The sequence below is a fragment of the Rhinatrema bivittatum genome, chromosome 1, assembly GCF_901001135.1.
Source record: "Rhinatrema bivittatum chromosome 1, aRhiBiv1.1, whole genome shotgun sequence".
Lineage (NCBI taxonomy): Eukaryota > Metazoa > Chordata > Amphibia > Gymnophiona > Rhinatrematidae > Rhinatrema > Rhinatrema bivittatum.
Window position 1 is genome coordinate 526,301,931 of NC_042615.1, and position 19,980 is coordinate 526,321,910.

At 41.3% G+C, this 19,980-nt stretch overlaps 1 protein-coding gene across 4 annotated transcripts in view; it reads left to right on the plus strand.

Moving 5' to 3' along the window:
* SMARCA2 (SWI/SNF related, matrix associated, actin dependent regulator of chromatin, subfamily a, member 2) overlaps positions 1 to 19,980 on the plus strand; it is a 604,786-nt gene that overhangs the window by 417,981 nt on the left and 166,825 nt on the right. For all 4 annotated transcript variants that reach the window (XM_029613254.1, XM_029613271.1, XM_029613280.1 and 1 more), the window contains one exon: positions 7,119 to 7,196. In XM_029613254.1, the coding sequence (XP_029469114.1) occupies positions 7,119 to 7,196 (78 nt within the window). The remainder of the gene's footprint in view (positions 1 to 7,118; positions 7,197 to 19,980) is intronic.

Genomic DNA, 19,980 nt, shown 5'->3' on the forward strand with positions numbered 1-19,980 from the left:
AAATGTTTTGAAAATCAAGACCCTCTGTTCAGGGATGTTACCAAAGCTTGAATCTAATTTTGCAGAATTAAACAAGACTAAATCCACCAATCTAGCACTTAAGGACAATAGGGTTATATCAGCTACTGGTGGCACTTATGTGCTGAATGAAGTATCCCATTCTCCAGTACCAAAACCAATAGAGAGGCCCCAGAGTTGACGGAGATATTACTCACCCAACTTGTTCTGAGCATCAAGCCCTGAATACATGAGCATGGAGACACTGTGCAACATGTCCAGCAGAAGCTTAGCGCCAGTCACCTTCGATGCATGGCTTCTAGAACAGAGGGATTCTGAAAACTGCTGTCTGACCCCTAAAGCAGCTGAGTCTGAAGGTTAGCTTTGCCTTCTATCCATGGCAGTTAGTGCAATAGTCCCCAGAGGTCCATCTACAGGCCTTTGAGACCTCTCTGCCCAATTTTTCTTCTGCTCACCAACCTTTGAGGAAGAACTCAAAAGCGGAATGGCTCAGAATATGAAGGATGCTAAGTGGCATGCATCAAACAGCCTGCTCCACTTGGAGAATCAAGTGACCCAGCCTTGTGCCAAGTGTTTCAGCACCAAGCATCTGGTTCGGCACCGTTGGAATTGAGTGGACTCAGAGATGGAAGCTTAGGGGGACCTAGGAGTTGACATTTGGTGCCAACAGGCATTTGACTCGAGGTTCGGTGCCCACTTAGACCAAAACAGAAGAATTGGAAGAAGGATCCAACAGAAGAAAATAGGATAAAGCATAAACATTGGCAAGTTAAATGTAAGACATTGATAAGACAGGCTAAGAGAGAATTTGAAAAGAAGTTGGCTGTAGAGGCAAAAACTCACAGTAAAAACTTTTTTAAATATATCCGAAGCAGAAAGCCTGTGAGGGAGTCAGTTGGACCGTTAGATGATCGAGGGGTTAAAGGGGCACTTAGAGAAGATAAGGCCATCGCGGAAAGATTAAATGATTTCTTTGCTTCGGTGTTTACTGAAGAGGATGTTGGGGAGGTACCCGTAATGGAGAAGGTTTTCATGGGTAATGATTCAGATGGACTGAATCAAATCACGGTGAACCTAGAAGATGTGGTAGGCCTGATTGACAAACTGAAGAGTAGTAAATCACCTGGACCGGATGGTATACACCCCAGAGTTCTGAAGGAACTAAAAATGAAATTTCAGACCTATTAGTAAAAATTTGTAACTTATCATTAAAATCATCCATTGTACCTGAAGACTGGAGGATAGCAAATGTAACCCCAATATTTAAAAAGGGCTCCAGGGGCGATCCGGGAAACTACAGACCGGTTAGCCTGACTTCAGTGCCAGGAAAAATAGTGGAAAGTGTTCTAAACATCAAAATCACAGAACATATAGAAAGACATGGTTTAATGGAACAAAGTCAGCATGGCTTTACCCAGGGCAAGTCTTGCCTCACAAATCTGCTTCACCTTTTTGAAGGAGTTGTTAAACATGTGGATAAAGGTGAACCGGTAGATATAGTATACTTGGATTTTCAGAAGGCGTTTGACAAAGTTCCTCATGAGAGGCTTCTAGGAAAAGTAAAAAGTCATGGGATAGGTGGCGATGTCCTTTCGTGGATTGCAAACTGGCTAAAAGACAGGAAACAGAGAGTAGGATTAAATGGGCAATTTTCTCAGTGGAAGGGAGTGGACAGTGGAGTGCCTCAGGGATCTGTATTGGGACCCTTACTGTTCAATATATTTATAAATGATCTGGAAAGAAATACGACGAGTGAGATAATCAAATTTGCAGATGACACAAAATTGTGCAGAGTAGTTAAATCACAAGCAGATTGTGATAAATTGCAGGAAGACCTTGTGAGACTGGAAAATTGGGCATCCAAATGGCAGATGAAATTTAATGTGGATAAGTTCAAGGTGATGCATATAGGGAAAAATAACCCATGCTATAATTACACGATGTTGGGTTCCATATTAGGTGCTACAACCCAAGAAAGAGATCTAGGTGTCATAGTGGATAACACATTGAAATCGTCGGTTCAGTGTGCTGCGGCAGTCAAAAAAGCAAACAGAATGTTGGGAATTATTAGAAAAGGAATGATGAATAAAATGGAAAATGTCATAATGCCTCTGTATCGCTCCATGGTGAGACCGCACCTTGAATACTGTGTACAATTCTGGTCGCCGCATCTCAAAAAAGATATAATTGCGATGGAGAAGGTACAGAGAAGGGCTACCAAAATGATAAGGGGAATGGAACAACTCCCCTATGAGGAAAGACTAAAGAGGTTAGGACTTTTCAGCTTGGAGAAGAGACGACTGAGGGGGGATATGATAGAGGTGTTTAAAATCATGAGAGGTCTAGAACGGGTAGATGTGAATTGGTTATTTACTCTTTCGGATAGTAGAAGGACTAGGGGACACTCCATGAAGTTAGCATGTGGCACATTTAAAACTAATCGGAGAAAGTTCTTTTTTACTCAACGCACAATTAAACTCTGGAATTTGTTGCCAGAGAATGTGGTTCGTGCAGTTAGTATAGCTGTGTTTAAAAAAGGATTGGATAAGTTCTTGGAGGAGAAGTCCATTACCTGCTATTAAGTTCACTTAGAGAATAGCCACTGCCATTAGCAATGGTTACATGGAATAGACTTAGTTTTTGGGTACTTGCCAGGTTCTTATGGCCTGGATTGGCCACTGTTGGAAACAGGATGCTGGGCTTGATGGACCCTTGGTCTGACCCAGTATGGCATTTTCTTATGTTCTTATGTTCTTTATTTTTTTAATATATGAGTGAATCTGAGGAATTGTGGAATTACCCCTATAGGTCAGATGAGATTGTTTTTGATCAGGAGTACTCACACATCACCTCTACAGGCAATAGACAGAGCCCCACCGAAGGATCTTTTTTTTAATCAGATTTTGTATATGATGGCTAAGACCATCTCCTTTGGCTTGAAGGTAAAAAGAGAATGTTGGTCTATCTAAACACTTGGATATATGCAAGGGGTTGGTGGCAGTGTTCATCCACCCACTCTACTAGGAGTTTTGTTGAAAGATATGGGAAACATCTCACTCTGAACTGACGGATCTGACTAATCTCATCACAACAATCTGCAGTAGTCATATCTGCCCTGGCAAGGAGCAAGAAGCCTAAGATGCATACTTCAGTGACCCTGGTACATGAGAAGAGGTTGATTGCAGGAAAATATCAGCCTGGGGGATTTTTTTCAAAACCGGCCCACAGGGTATCTGTCTCCTTTGTACACTTTTTTTGCAGTATGTCCATCAACATGTCACGTCAACTCTGAAACCTGGCAGAATTAAGCCCAAATATCTCCCCAAAAATGTCATATTTTTCCTAAATAACTAAGAAATAGAGCATACTCTAGACCAGCAATGAGTAAACAAAGCTGTAGACCCCCATTCCATCCTTGCAAATCGGTTGGGGGCCACCCCCCAAGTCTGCTTAGCAGAATTCCTCACCTTAGTCACACATGTAGAACACAGACAGACCCTCACCAAATGCAAAATTAAGAGATAATAAGGTTTAAATAAAGCAATCAGATAAAATCTGAACTTGAAACCACATCAAGCCAGACTTTGTATGGTATGGGAAAACATATCATTGCTTACTAAATATCAAACAAGAAATATTAGGCATCAATCATAATAGTAAAACCAAACTCATAAAAAGAATAAATATTTCAAAACAACTGATGAAAAGAACTTCCAATGATTACAAGGCTACAACATTGTTTATTTTAATTACCCAAACATCGATAAAATATTTCAAAATAGCAGACACAACAAACACCCAATAATTAATTAAAATTAAAGCTAAAATAAATCCTCTGCTCTCTATATCTCGGAACTTTAGATTCCAGTCACCCTGAGATTGTCATGAATTAGTAAGGGGTGGGAGATATGCACATCTTTATTCTCTTCCTAACATACGTTCATTCTCAGACAAAACCCCCTTATATTCTCTCTTACACACATGCTCACTTGATCACACGCTGTCTCTAGTACATGCTCACTGGCTTACATGCTCTCTCTTGCAGAAATGCTTACTGTGTCACACACTCATGCTCTTTTTCACGTACATGCTTACTGGCTCAATCACTCTCTTATATACATGCTCACACACATGTTCACTGACTCGTTCTTGCTCACAAACGTGCTCACTGGCTCAAACGCTCTCTTGTATACTTATACACAGGCCCCCACTGGCTTAAATAGTTCTCTTGCTCAAACACGAGCTCATTGGCTCACTCGTATTCTCTCGCTCACAAACATGCTCTGGTAACCACAACAAGCCCGACTGTATTATGCAGTGCAACAATGGAAAAACAGAAACATAATCACTTCTCACAAAATTTCAAGCAATAAAATAAAGAGATATAAGATATTTGTAATATTAAAACCATGAAAAGAATGAATATATCAAAACAGCTGACAAACATAGGGGGCCTAATATTCAAAGCACGTTCAGCGCTACTTAGCCAGATAAGTAGGATTTAAGTGCTTAAGTAGTGGCCATTAAATATGCGCTTACATTTAGTGGCTGCTACTTAGCCACTTAAGTCCCTTATATGATTAAAATGTTGGCTACATAAGTTGTGGGCGGGCAGTGGGTGGAGCGACTTAGCTGCATGAGTTATGCAACTAAGTAGCAATATTCGGTCTTAGCCGCATAAGTTTACAGCCACATTCGACAGTTATAACTGATATGGCTAAGTACCAATATATATGCTTATATTCAGTGACCTAGCTGTGCCTTTGCTAATTGAATTTAATGTGTGACCCATTTTAAGAGATGATAAAAGTACGTGTATAAATTATGTACTTTAATGCACACTTCTCGGGAAGAACAATTTTCAAAGCAATTTACTGGATTAAAAAAGCACATTACTCACATTAATCAGCTATCTGAAAATGTCCCTCCTTCAATGTGACTGAAAGCCTGCATGTTGTTCCCACGCTGCGTTATTTAGCTGCATTCACAAGCATTATTTAGCTTTGATAATTGGTGGAAAGTATGTGGGTAAAAAAAAAAACATGTAGTCTTTGTTCTGATACAGAGAGTTTGAAAATCATCCTCTATTCTAGGTGCAGATTAATAAAGATGATTATTTACATATTAATTGGCTCTGGTTTCCCTTTGAAGCCAGTGTTATCTAGAATAATTTCTAAAGCTTCGATTTTGGGTCATAAACAGGACAATTTTTAAAACCAGTTTCTGGGTAAATAGCAATTTATGTATGTATTTATAAACATTTGATATTCTGCCTTTTCCAATTCAATCTCAAGTTGACTTATCAAATTTAAATTAAATTCCAGTTACAATAGTGTCACAATTTACAGTCCATATAGAACAAACTTGAAGGTAAGGGGAATAGATAAGATTAGAGGAATGAAGGTGTTGAAGCGGTAGATATAAGACAGTAGATGCATTGTAATAAGTGAGGCCCAAGTGCAGAAGAAGGTGTGATCAGGTTCAAGTAGCCAGTAATAAAGGAAAGACTTTGTCACAGTCTTCAGTCTGCAATATAGCGGAAGATCCAGCCGAATAGCCAAGTTTTGACTTTCTTCCTGAAGGCAAGGTAACATGTCTCAAGGCGTAGAGGTAGTGATGTAGTCCATAGTTTGGGGCATAGCATATCAATTTGTGCAAAGTCTCAGGAGAAGATAGGCCACTTGAGTGGATCAGAATTCCCTTGTTGGAGTTTATGGAATTAGGGAAGATATTTAGGGGCCAGGCAAAGAGTTTTGAACTGTATCCTGTTTTCAGCCAGGAGCAAGTGTAGTTCACTTAGAATTGGTTTTATGTGGTCAGTTGCTTTGGTCCCTATCAAAATTCTGACAGCCATACTTTGTAGAAATTGGAGGTGTTTGAGATTATATTGTGTGATGCCATTGAATAGAGAATTGTAGTGCATAAATTGACTAAGAAGATTGCCCTCCTTCAATACAGCTAACAGTATTTCACAATGTCTGTGCTTTTAGCCACATTTAGGGAAAGGAATTCTTGGGTTCTTGTTTGGGAAGGGATCAGAAAATAAAACAGGTAGATTGTTTTTTCTAGTCTGGGTACATTGTTACCATTACACATGAAGCAGTGCAAAAGCCCCTGTTGCAATTTTCAAAGTAAAGACCTCCCATTCTTTTTATGGAAACTTAGTACAAAGCCCACAGGTAAAAGTGTCCAGAGTCTTTGCCTCTAAACTTTATGAATATTTTGTCTTCTTGTTCTTTATATGTTTGCTTCTTATTGTGTGGAGAAAGGGTTCTGGCGCAATCTGAAGCCTGTATTGCTAAAACACAAAACATTTTCCCTATGCTCGGTCTTGTGCCCAATATAATCATTTTGCTATTTTTCCCAGCTGCTTTATTAGGGGAGATGATGTCTGGAAGTGCTCTGAATACCTGCTTTAAATGACAGTCTGTTTACTGCTAATTGATTTACCTAACTTCTAGAGACGATGAGGCAAAATTCAGAATTTAATTTTTCGAATAGAAATGAAAAGAAATAAAATGGATTAGAACAGAGAACCAAATTCTTTACCTTGACTCTCGCAGGACATCAGATGACAAATACAGGAACGATTTTACTTTGAAAAGTTTAGTTATGATGTTGTACAGTACATGAAAGAATGAAGGTAGGCAAATTGGATTTCAGTCACTAGTGTTCATAACTACACAAGGATTGAGAGAATGGGAAACATTTTAGAACTGACCATTTAAAACGTTAAATACTACTTAAAACATTGAAAAGTAAGCTAAATATTAGATGTTTCATGACCACAAGAGGATTGATTTGCTTTTTGCATGTTTGCTTTATCCATGCTCACCCATTTATTTTATTTATTTGGAGGAAATAAAGGGAAGAGTGGGATGAGTTCTCTTAAGCCTGATAATAAACTTCCATTTATGCTTCATCATTCATTTGGGCATTGAACCTGTTGGAAAGTTTTTGAGTGGACAGTTTTGCTCTGTTTCATATTTGTAACCTCTTTAAGGAAGGTTACAGCTCAGCATTTCATTGTCCTAGTGGGTTCACTGTCGCTGGCAGCTGTTTCTTTTTGTGTTTCATAAACCTTTAATCTCCACCACTAGGAAGAAGATGAAGTTCCAGATGATGAGACTCTGAATCAGATGATTGCACGAAATGAAGAGGAATTTGACTTGTTCATGGTAAGGCGACAATACTTTCAAAGACCTACAGATATTTGGCTAAACTGCAATGTTAAGAACAAGCAGCAACTGTTTTAATTCATGCATTTTGTGCTGTCCTTATACCAAGAAGTCTTAGCTCAGTGTGAAAGTGGTACATGAAAGTTCAGATAAACTCATGCTAAATAATCATTGCATAGATGAAGAGTGGATATCTCTTCACAAAAAGCAACACTACCAATTCACCTACAAGTTAGTTAAGGTTGATATTTCAAAGTCTTCAGGAGTGGGTGATGGGTAGATATTACACTTTGAAGAGCACCTAGTGGGTAGTGGTAGTAGCGAATTATAATTGGATGAATTGAATCAAAAAAACAAAATGGATTGCCTGCGTTCACAATTTTAAGTCTGGAGCCTTGATATTTTCTCTGGTTACCTGACATTTGATCTAGCTACTAAACTACACTTTCTCTGTTGAGGAGTCTACATAGTTTTATTTAAAATTAATTCAAAAGCAGCTAGAAAATTTAAACTTCTTCACAATAAAGTCAAGATCAGAATGGAAACTGAAAACTATTCAGTTATTTTTTTCATTTTCAAAAAGTTAGGACAGTGGTAGCAAACAGAGTTTTTGAGAACATGTGCTATCTCAGACTCTGGAATGCAGGGAGTGTGCAGACTAATCTGGTCAGTAGGTGGCACCATCCTCCTGGGTCTATGTATGCTGTATCTGCAGTATACCCAGGTTGTTTTAAACACATTTGCTGTACATAGTGTATGCAAACAAAAAAAATCCAGTGTCTTATGGAGGCAAATTTTGATATGGGTTTAGTAGTGTATCTTCACCCTGTACAGCCAGCCAGTATATACTGTATATAGTATCTAAAATTCAGCATCTGCAAGTAAATTGGTGCCTTTAGCAATTCTTAGTTATCTAATGAGATAATATCTGTTCAATTTCCCTGAAAGAGTAAGTGGGTCTTTCAAGTGTGATATTTTCTTGAATTTGATTTCTCTAATATACAGGTTACAGTTTGCTTTTTAAAAGTCTACCTTTTTGAATCAGATGAATATTTAGTTTCTTGGGACTGGCAAATATCCTAAAATCACCCCAAGAGGCCCAAAACAGATATAATGAAGAAAGTGAGACTTTTAAAAGCTGCTGTTTTTATTTCCACTGATGTTATTATTTTTGCACATGGATACAGGATACAGTCATATGTGCAAATAAAAACCCTATTGTCATACTGTCTCCAATACATTGGATCAGCAAATGCACAAAATATAGGGAAAATGATAAATATGATGTAGAAACATCATCAGTCTTTTTGTTTTGCTACAAATTAATATCTCATGATCAGAAGTTAAATTTGTAACTTTTCATTTCAACATTCATATTTAATTCTGCATTCTGTTTTTGAATAATTTTCTTAAGAGATTTGCTGCTGTATTTGTCATGTTTCAAACCATGAATGAGAATAATTCACTAAGATACAGAAGCTGTGTTAAGTTTTTAATGTGGAAAACCACCCATTTTATTTAGTCCGGTCCATTCACTAATAATATGGGTTTTCCATGTTAAAAAGTGAACATAGCTTTTACCCCACCTTTGCCAATCAGCTTCAAATAAGACACTGTCTTCACCCTCAGCATTTGGTGATAGAGGGCCTTTTTTGCTCTGTTTGTCTAGGTGACCATCACAAATCAATTTGTCGTGGTCTGTAATATTTAATTTGTAAATAAAGATGAAGCATGTCCCTTGGAATACAATATTCTAAAATCAGATCATTGAAAGATTTAATAGTATCATAACATGTTCCGGATATATTTATCAGCCATGCTCAAAGTAATAGTATCCAGAAAAAAGCTAGAATTATTCAAGATGAGCGAGAGAGATTTCTGATGTATATTTAAAAATGTACATAGTTAAGTTTATCATTTGGAAAGTTCTCATGGTTCATCTTTTCTGCATAGCACATAGATGTTTGTAGATGCATAATACTAAAAGAGACCTTGATGCATACTCTGTATCAATTTACTATATATTACTACTAGATGTACTTTTACTGTGCTGGCTAGATGTACTCAGCAATGTACAGATACAGAGGAGAGACAGTCCCAGGGGTCACAAGTCAAATGTAGAGAATATTGGTATTATTAATCCATAAAATGTTTATTAACAAAAATTGGGAACAGTGAATGGAAAAAGATTCAAATTGCAAGAAGTAACAGGAAAGATAACAAGGATTAAACAGCAAGATAGCTAAACACTTTCAGTATACTTACCATGCTCTCTCTGTTTTCACTGCTTAGAGAATTCTAGCAACTTCAGGGCTAGTTTTCTGTCTGAAGAGCCAGTTGGGTTACGAAGAACTAACAATGGCTCTCAAATAGCTTTCTACCAGTAATCATTTTCTGGCCAATGGCTCTGCAGAATAGTAGTCTTACAGTTTCCTTAAGGATACTAGGATATGTATGCTGTCCAACACTCATTGAGTCAAACCAGTACCCCAAGCTTCAGTTTCAACTACAGTGTAAAGGAAAAATAACAGAGGACGTGAGCTGTCTTCGGGGAAAAACACAAGGCCTTAGGTAAAACAAGAAATCACAGTGCACATACAACACCTGTTTTGCAACAATTTATATTCAGCTCAACCCTTTTCATTAGTAGCTGAAGGCAAGTTACATTCAGGTAGAGTATTCCCTGTCCCCAGCAGGCTTATAGTGTAGACAAAGGAGAGTGAAATGACTTGCCCAAAGTCACAAGGAACATTGATAGGTGAAGTGGGATTTGAACCCTGGTCTTCCTGGTTCTCAGTCTGCTAATTTAGCTACTAAACTACTCCATTCTGCAGTTGAGGCCTGGGAGCACACCTGGCAGTGTGTCAGTATCAGAGGAGATGAACCCTGAGTTGCTTGCTCTCTCCTCTTCCCTTATTCAGCCCAACCCACTAAAGCTGTTGTGTCGGAGGTGGACCCTTGGGCCGAGGTAGGGTTGACGCAATGCATAGGCAAGGACCTATGGGTCCCCACCATCAGCAGGTGGAATGGGTTGATAGGCAGAGGCCGCTGGGGCTTCACCTATACCAGCCCTCGTCCCCCGTGGGTTGAGCCATTGGGTGCCGGGGCCGGCAAGACTTAGGTGGGCCTCGAGGTTGGATAGCAAGAGAGGTTGGTTCAGCCCAGAGACAGCAGACGATAGGTGGCATAGTCCTACTCTGGACTGGGTAAGGTACTGGAACTCGGGCGCCAATGGAACAAAGGCTGACTGAGGGCGCTCGAGCAAAGGTAGGCCGAAGCCTAATAAGTCCACGTCCAGGGAGTAGGCTAGGAGAGGTGTTAATGACAGGCTTGGATCAGGGCCAGCGGCAATGTGGAAGCTGTGGCAAGCAATGCTGAGATCTGATCACAGCATTAGTCAATCAAAGCAATGGTCAAGGTCTGGAGATAAGCTGTAACATAGTCAGGCGTAGTGGAGGTCTGGGTCTGGAGATAGGTGGTAGCAGAGGTCTGGGTCTGCAGATAGGCGGTAGCGTAGTCAGGCGTAGCGGAGGTCTGGGTCTGGAGATAGGCGGTAACGTAGTCAGGCATAGCGGAGGTCTGGGTCTGGAGATAGGTCGTAGCGTAGTCAGACAAGGCGAAGTCGAAATCATTGGGATGGAGCCCTATCACGGAAAACTTTTGTCAAAGTTTCTAGAACTTTGAACTTTGACTGGCACACTGAGCATGCCTAGCATGCCACTAATCCTGTATCTAGCATGGGTCCCCCTTCAGTCACTTTTTTTCCGTGCAGCAGTTGCCTCTCCGGTTCTCAGGAGCTCGGTGAGAATTTCTCACAACTTTTTTCCTCACGGAACTTTTCTTAGAATTTCAAATTTTTTTTCCCTGTCCTGGAATCCCCCATCAACCTCCACTGATGCCGGTAAATTTTTACCTCGTTCTTTGTGGTCAATTCCTGGCGGTGCTTCCATCGGTGCCCAATGACCACTGACCGCGCACCGCCCTTATTTTTTCAAAAAATGGCGACTGGTTTTCGGAAGTGCCCCGAGGGTCCAAAACTATGTCCATTACAGACCCTCATGACATCTGTGTCTTATGCTTGGGGACTTCCGACGACGTGCAACGGTGCACTAGCTGTGCCCAAATGACCCCTAAAGGCCGCCGGCCTGTCTAGAGAAAATGGAGCATCTGTTCACCTCTAAGCGCTCGTCTCCATCAACTCTGGCCAAGAGCGCACCGAGTCGGAAGCGTAGTCAGGCGTTCCCCGTCTCAACATCGGGACGCCGGGGAACGGCCATCACCGGCATGGTCACACTCAAAAGCCTCCACATCCTCGTCCTCGGCGCCAGAGAAGGACCGGGCCAGGCACCGAGAAAAGCACTGTCATTGGCACCAACGAGAAACTACCTTCCGGTGTGGGCACCAACAAGCCATTGACATCGCTGGAACCACCATCCAAGAAGTCCCAGGGAGAGGAGCCCCCATACTCCTCTGGAACCAGGATACCGAGGCATTCCCCACCTGCAACGGTGCCGGGAGCTGAGACTTCACAAATTCCTGTGGATCCTCCGGCAACCCTGGCATCTGTGTTACCAACACCAGCCTTCTGGGAGGAATTGGACCAGATGGTCCAAGAGGCAGTCCTACAGGCGCTTCAAAGTTTTCAATTGCCAGTGGCACCAACTCTCGTGCAGAGGTCTGACCCGGTGCCTACGATGTTGGCTCCACTCCTCGAAAAGTTAGACACCCTTATCGGCACACTTCCATCGGTGCCCACTCCTCCCGCACTGACAATGTCTCCAAGACCATCGATTCCTCCACCGGCATCGACCCTGATTCCTTTGTCATCAGACAATGAATAGCAAGATCCACCAATGCCAGACCCGATTCCGGAGCCATCGGGTATACTTCCACCCCAACGACCATCGAAAACACCAATGCCATCGGTGCCTCTGCTGGCCTTGGTGCTGCCTCCACCTATTTTGGTGCCTCCTTCTATTCCATCGGTACCACCTCCTGATCCAGCTGGATTTGGAATTTTGCCTCCATCGGAAGGTCTGCAGGGTGGAGGAGACCAACCATACGACTCCTGGGGTGATGATTCCTCTGATTCTCAGGATTCTGAGGACATCCTATCAGAGAGAAAGATGCCGCTCCTATCCAGAGGACCTATCGTTTGCCAGCTTTATAAAGGAAATGTCTGAAACCATCCCTTTTAAGTTGCAAACTGAAGAAGATGCCAGGCATAGACTGCTGGAGGTTCTTCAATTTATGGATGCCCCCAAAGAAGTGATGGCAATTCCAGTCCACGAAGTTCTACTTGACTCATTACACTGTACCTGGGAACACCCAGGTACAGTTCCACCGATGAACAGGAAAACTGATGCTACTTACCTGGTTCAATCAGTTCCAGGATTCCAGAAGAGCCAGCTCCCTCACCACTCCGTAGTGGTCGAATCCACTCAGAAGAAGGCTAAGAGGTCCCGGCCTCACTCTTCTGCCCCTCCTGGCAAAGAGCAGAAGTCCTTGGATGCCTTCGGCCGCAGGGTGTTCCAGGGATCTATGCTGATGGCACGTATAGCAGCTTACCAGCTATACATGACATAATACTCTAGAAACCTCTGGAAACAAGTTCAGGATTTCTCAGAGTACCTACCTGAGGAGTTCCAGGAGGGATTGAATTCCATCCTCCAGAAAGGGCCTTGATGCTGGAAAACACGAAGTCAGAGCTGCCTATGACATCTTCAAGACTACCCTCCAGAGTGTCAGTGGCAGGTATAAGCGCCAGATGCTGGGCATGGCTGAAATCTTCAGACTCTAGATTCAAGGGCTAATATCCTCACACTGTATATCTATACACACTACTCAAACAAATGAGGACTATTCTACTTATCACTTGAATTTAATTTATTTTTCAAAACCCAGGGAATTAGTATCAGAATATGTGCTCAATGTTTCAGGCTCTTGCCCTATACAGGGCTACAACCATTTTCATGGCAACAATAGCACTCAGTTTTCACTTCATTTACCAATTCCCATTAAGTAATATTTTTTTATTTTTTGTTTAATTATATTTTGATATATTTATATAATCTAATATTACTTATCTTTCTGTGTTCGTTTTAAAACCGCTCTAGTTTTTAACACCATTCCGTGAAAGCTTCTTCCAACACCTCCTCTCGTGTCTTCAAGTTGCCTGCCTAAAAGGCAATTCAACCATCCGCTATTTTGTGACTGTTAAAAACTCCGACCTCCCGACATTGCAATGTTTCGGCGGCTCATCTCGCCTGCTTCAGGGGATTCTTCCTAGTCAGAAGCAAGATAACATTCTCATTAGCACACTATTCCCTCTCAAAGAAATGTTTTTTGTTTTAATACAAGCCATTCAGCACAATGGGACTTACTCGTTTAGCTGGCCTTTCACGGCTCCTCTCCGCAGCACAAAAATCTTCAGACTTACATCAAGAAGTCCAAGGCAGGTTAGCAGACCTTCCATGCACAGGGGACAATTTGGAGAAAAAATTCAGGAAGCAGTGGCGCAACTCAAAGACCCATATACCAAACAACCTCAGTGGAAAAATTATTTTGGATTTTAACAGATAATTTGTAGGACCTTCATGACTTCAGCCAGTAAATTATAGCAGGCTGCATCGACCTCTGGTCCAACTTTATTATATTTTAATTCTCTTGCTCACTTCGAGTCAAGTAACTTCTTTTACTTTTTTTTTTTTTAATTCTTTATTTATTGTTTTTAACATATTTAGACAACTTTACAATTATCAATGAACCGGTCATAATTTCAACCAAAAGTTCTCACAAATATTGGTGTACATAGAATATAAAGTAACAGATAATTTTCTTGTAATATTTTCTAAGGCAATATTTATACCATTTATATTTTCTAAATATTTGAAAGAAATATCAATTTCAAATTTTCAAAACTTTTATACCAATATACTATATGACTTGTAAAAGGAAAATCTGATGCTCTAAAACATGTATTTACTGCACATCACCAAGAAAATGTAACCAGAAATATTGCGAACCCTTTTTCTTATTCTCCAGTTTCTATTTTGGATTACTTACTTCTCTGGGAGCTTTTGCATTGATAAAAGATCTCAACTGAATAGGCTCAAAGAAAACATATCTATTATTATTTAACCTTATTACACATTTACTTGGGTATCGCACTATAAAATCAGATCCAAGGTTTCTGACTTCCTGTTGCATTGTTAGAAAACCTTTCCTTCGCAATTGCATTTCCCTGACAATATCAGGATATACCCATATTTTCCCTCCAAGAAAACTTTTTGAACGATTGTGGAAGAAATGTTTTAAAACTAAATCTCTATCTGCTTGAAATACGAATGAAACCAATAGTGTTCCTCTGAAATCTACTTGTCCTGTCATAGATTGTTCCAAAAACTCCGTCAGATTATCTCCAACACCTTGCAATTGTTTACTATTTTCCTGTATTCTGTTTTCTTTCCTACCTTCATTTAGGAAATATATTTTTGCAATTGGTGGAATTGCTTCTTTAGGAAGTAAGAGAATCTCTATGAGATACCACTTAAAAATATCTAAGGGAAAACTTATACATGGAAAATTCACAATTCTCAAGTTTTTATTTCTAATCTCATTTTCTAAGGCTTCAATTTTTCTAGAGTTTTGTGTTTCTCCCTGTATTATTTTCCCCTGTATTTCTTGCATTTTACATACCTGGTTCTCTATTACCTTTACCTTATTGGTGTTCTCATTAACCACAGGTTCTAATTTACATATATGGTTTTTAGTTTCTGACATTATTTCTGCTAACTTTACTATTGAAGAATCTAATGAAGTCAGAGCCTTCCATACCAGTTCCAATGTAATTTCTTGCTTTGATACCGACTGTAAACCCAGAGACTGTAAATCCAATTTAGATTCTTGAACCTGTCGTCTCAGATTCAAGCCCTCTCTATCGATCGGTGATGATGTCCTTGGCATATAATCTGGAATATCACCCCCCACTGCTCCAGGTATTTGCTGTTGCAGTTGGGTTTCCTTTCCAGACTCTCCAGTGAACATATTAGCAGCCATTAATCCATCTTTGTTCACCCCGAGGGAGATGCTATCAGTCACCAACTTGGGAAGACCTGCTGTCTCAGACATCTAATGCTGTTGGCTACTAGGATGAGAGGGAATATCTGGAGCTCCGGGGCTTAGAGATGTATGAGAGTCCAGCATTGAGGACGTGTGCTCGTCATTTATCAATGCAATGGACTGCCTACTCGGAGTTGTTTGATTCACAGGAGAGAAAAAAACAGTTATGGCAGATTGCAAAGGTACTGTCACTGGGGCAGTCAGGGTCTCTGCCCTAATCTTCCCCTTGCGTTTTGTATGAGGCATTAATTTTTGAAATGTTTATACCTTCTCTTATTTTTCCTCTACCAGTTACTCACAGTTACAGCATCAGAGGAGGTTGAAGAGGTTGAACTCCAAACGAAAAGAAATTTCAACTGCAGACTCCCCGAAGCAGACGAAGCCGAACAGACAAAGCCGCGTATGCGCCTTTGTCGCACGTGGCTTCATCAGCGCGCCGGCATCGACTGCGCACCGCAGGAAAAACATTTAAATACCTTCCTGAGTCTGCAATCATGACGTCAAGGTGTCGCACCAGAAACCGTCCCAGTAGAAACAAATGCTCCACTGTAAAATGTTAGCCATTGGGGCCAGCCACCGCTCAACCCCCAGTAGGGCAGAGTTCTTCCAATTCGCCGCCTCCTTTTACTTTTTATACTTTTTCTATATTTATTTATTTTATTTGTTTATTAGTTTTTATATACCAACATTCGATCAATCGAGATATCACATCGGTTTACATTCAGGTACTGTAGGTATTTCCCTATCCCCAGAGGGCTTACAATCTAAGTTTTTGTACCTGAGGCAATGGAGGGTAAAGTGACTTGCCCAAGGTCACAAGGAGCGCCAGCAGGACTTGAACCCTGGTATACTGGTTCATAGCCCACTGCTCTAACCACTAGGCTATTCCTCCTATATAAACGTTTCTTCATTTAAAAAAATCATGAAAAGGTCCTCAGGGGAGAAAAATATTTTACTACAAAGAATTTTCTCAAAGTCCAGGAGCAACATGCATAACTAGTACTTAACTTAAATGTCGAAAACTGTACATCACCCCGACATGGCCATGTTTAGATCTAATTCTGCTTCAGGGGGACTTTCCATCCAATCTTCACATGCTCCTTATAGATATCCTAAATGTGCACCTTTTCGAAAAAACACCCCAATACTTCTGCTTGTTCATCCTGTATAGTTTTACAGAAAACTCACAAAGTGGTGTCAGTCTCTTTCTCATTTGTGAGTCAAAGTGACGTAATGATATTCAAAATTTAAAGATTTCAGTCAGGGAGTACCAATGAATAACCTCATTCAGACCTCTAGGCGCAATTGTATCCAGCTTAAATATCCAAAATTGTTCTTTTTTTATTCAAGAATGCTGATATATCACTACCCCGGGGGAAACCGTAGCTTGTTCTAAAATAAGCCATTGTAAATCATTAAATCGATGCCCTTTCTCGTTCCCATGGGTGGCCAATGGTGCTGTCAATTTCTGTGTCTTAATGCAGCTCTTGTGTTCCACCAATCTTGTCCGTATCTTACGTTTCGTACGACCTACATATACTTTGTCACATGGACACTGTATAGCATAAATTACATTTGATGAATTACAATCTGAAGTATGATGGAAAAAAACCTTATGATTCGAACCAGGAACCAACCATCTTGAATCTCTCCAACAAAGGGCACACATCTCACACGCGCCACACGGTATTGTACCTAAATGCTGTTCCTGAAAAGACTCATTCATAAGAGGCGGCATTAAAGCTCTTACTACTTTGTCTCGTAGATTCTGCTGTCTTGAAAATGAAATTCGAGGTGTTGTCTGTAGCACTTGATGTAAAGCTACTATTTCCCAGTGCTTCTGTATAATAGTTACAATATCCTGCACTTTATTACTAAATTGAAGTATACAAACTATACCTTCAGCATCTTTAATCGATTTGTATCCCAAGAGCTCGCAATTAGCAAAGAGGGCCCGTTTGTATGCTCGTTTGATCACAGAATGGGGATAACCACGTTGATCAAATCTGTCCCACATAACTTTAGATTGAACATTGAATTCATCCACCGAGGAGCATAGTCTTCTTAAGCGCAAAAATTGGCTAATGGAGAGACTATCTTTTAAATGTCTAGGATGGCAACTAGAATACTTTAAAAACTGATTGTGATCAGTCTCTTTTCTATACAAGGTTGTTGCAAGGCGGTCCCCACACTTAAAGATAGTAATATCCAAGAATGCCAAGGAGTGTGCACTAAAATTCGCCGAACATTTCAGATGAATGCTTTGTTCATTTAGCCATTGAACAAATTTATTCAATTCAGCACATGATCCCAACCAAATGAAAAAAATGTCGTCTATGTAACGACGCCAGAGTTGAATCTTTTTGAACCATTTAGACGGATAAATAACTTTCACCTCAAAATCCACAACGAACAAATTTGCTATATCTGAAGTGACCATGGCTCCCATTGCAACTCCCTTTACTTGGAGGAAAAATTTATTATCAAAACTGAAAAAATTTTTGAAAAGTACAAGTTCAAGGAGGGATCGCAAAAATCTAGTAAGGATTTCAAAATCTTAATCAGCTCAAACGCTTCTTGTTGTGCTATATTCATATACAACGATTCCACGTCATGAGTAACTAAAATACAGTCTCGAGATGACAATGTCACTTCCTCAATAAGGGACAGCATTTGGGTGGTATCTTGAACAAAAGACTCAGTCTGTAACACAAAAGGTTTTAAAAAGAAATCAAAAAATTTTGATAAAGCTTCCAAAATCGAGCCCCGACTCCCCACAATGGGCCGGCCTGGGGGAGCCTGTAAATTCTTATGTATTTTCGGCAAGGTATACATAACAGGACAGACAGGATCTTTCACTTTTAAGGCACGTATTTCCCGATTAGACAAAAAACCTTGATCAGCAGCTTGTTGAACAATCCCCTCTATAGACTTTCTAATGACACTTGTGGGATCACATATCAAAAATTGATTATATTTTATGTCGTTCAATTGGAGATATATTTCCTGTATATATTTGTCTCTGTCCTGCAGGACTATCGTGCCGCCTTTATCCGCTGCCTTTACTACAATACTTTGATCTTCAACTAAACGTTTAATGGCAACTTGTTGAGATTGAAACCATTCATAGGACCTATATCATGTTTTGAAATCCGGCTCATTTTCCAACTTTTGTATATCACGAAGTACCAACTTCATATAAGTATCTAAAGCAGAATCAACGGGTCCAGGGGGGACCCATTTAGACTTTGGTACAATCACTGAATTATCAAGACTTTTCTGATCACCAAAAAATACTTTTATTTGGAGGGATCTAAAAAAAACGATATAAATCAATCCTCATTTGAAAAGGATCATATGGGCTTTCTGGAATAAATGATAATCCCATTTCTAATGCTTGAATGGTCACGGAATCAATATCTTTACCAGACAAATTTAATACCGCTGTTGTTGTGACCCGCTGCCCGCGGGCCCCCTCCCGCGAGCAGACTTACTGCGACTCTGCCCTTCTTTACCCGACGCGGCAGGACGCCGTCGTCTGACCTCCCACGTGGCTGGAGCCGCGGCCTGTCCTTTGCTCACGCGGCCCGGAGGCCGTCCTGGAACCTCTCCGCCCCCGCTGGCTGGGAGCTGCCACTGGACGCCATGACCACCCTCACGGCAGGGAGCCACGACGCCATCATGGGGGTCCTCGTGAGACAGCCTGGGGGCTGCCTCGAAGCCTGCCTGCCCGTTTCCTGCTTCTCAGCGTCTGACGTTGGTGCAGGCTGCTGTCCGCGGTCCTGCACTGGTCTCCTGCTGCCTCTTAGGCGCCGGCCTGTACCATTCTGCCTGACTTAAGGAGCCAGCCACAGGAAGTGTGGCTGACTCCTCCTCTAAGTGGACTTCCTGCTTCTGCCCTATAAAGGACTGCTTCGTCAGTCTGTTCTTCGTCTTGCATCGGAGTGTCACCCTTCTGGAGGCTCCTGCCTGCCAGAGCTCCATCAGGCCTTCCTATCTTCTCCATGGAGTTCCTGTTCAGTTCTTGTTGTCTCGTCTTGTCTTCGTGCCTGAGGTTTCTGTCCAGATATTCCCTCCAGATGTCCCGTCCAGGTATCCTGATATACCTGTCCTGATCTTCGTCCTGATGTCCTGCCATGATCCTCTATGTCCTGATGGTCCTGTCTTCCCTGCATCTTCGTATGTGCTCCTGGCCTTCTGACCTGTTGGGCCTAGGAGTGGCCAACAGGTGGTTCGTCCCTGCGCTTGGAGCTTCTGTTCCCACCAGCTGTCGGAGCTTCAGATGCCATTGGTCCCAACATCGGAGTTCCTCTTCGCCTGGATCTTCCCTGTGCATGTCCCGCTCTCCTTGTGGTCTGTGACCAGCCTTCGGGCTTGGTAGGGCGCGCAGTGGGACGGGGTGGTCCGCGACTCAATCCCGCAGGTGGGCTGAGTAGAGCACCCTGAGAGACTGTGCAACTGTCCTTCTGCCCAAGTGTCTTCTGTGATGTCGTCGTACCAGAGTCTTGCTACAGTTCCTGATGTCTTCGTATCCGAGTCTTGCTACAGTTCCTGATGTCTTCATTCCCAAGTCCTGCTGCAGTTCCTGTACCTGAGTCTTACTGCAGCTCTGTCTGGTTCCAGTACCTGAACCCTGTTACCGTATATATCTTCCATTGTCCTG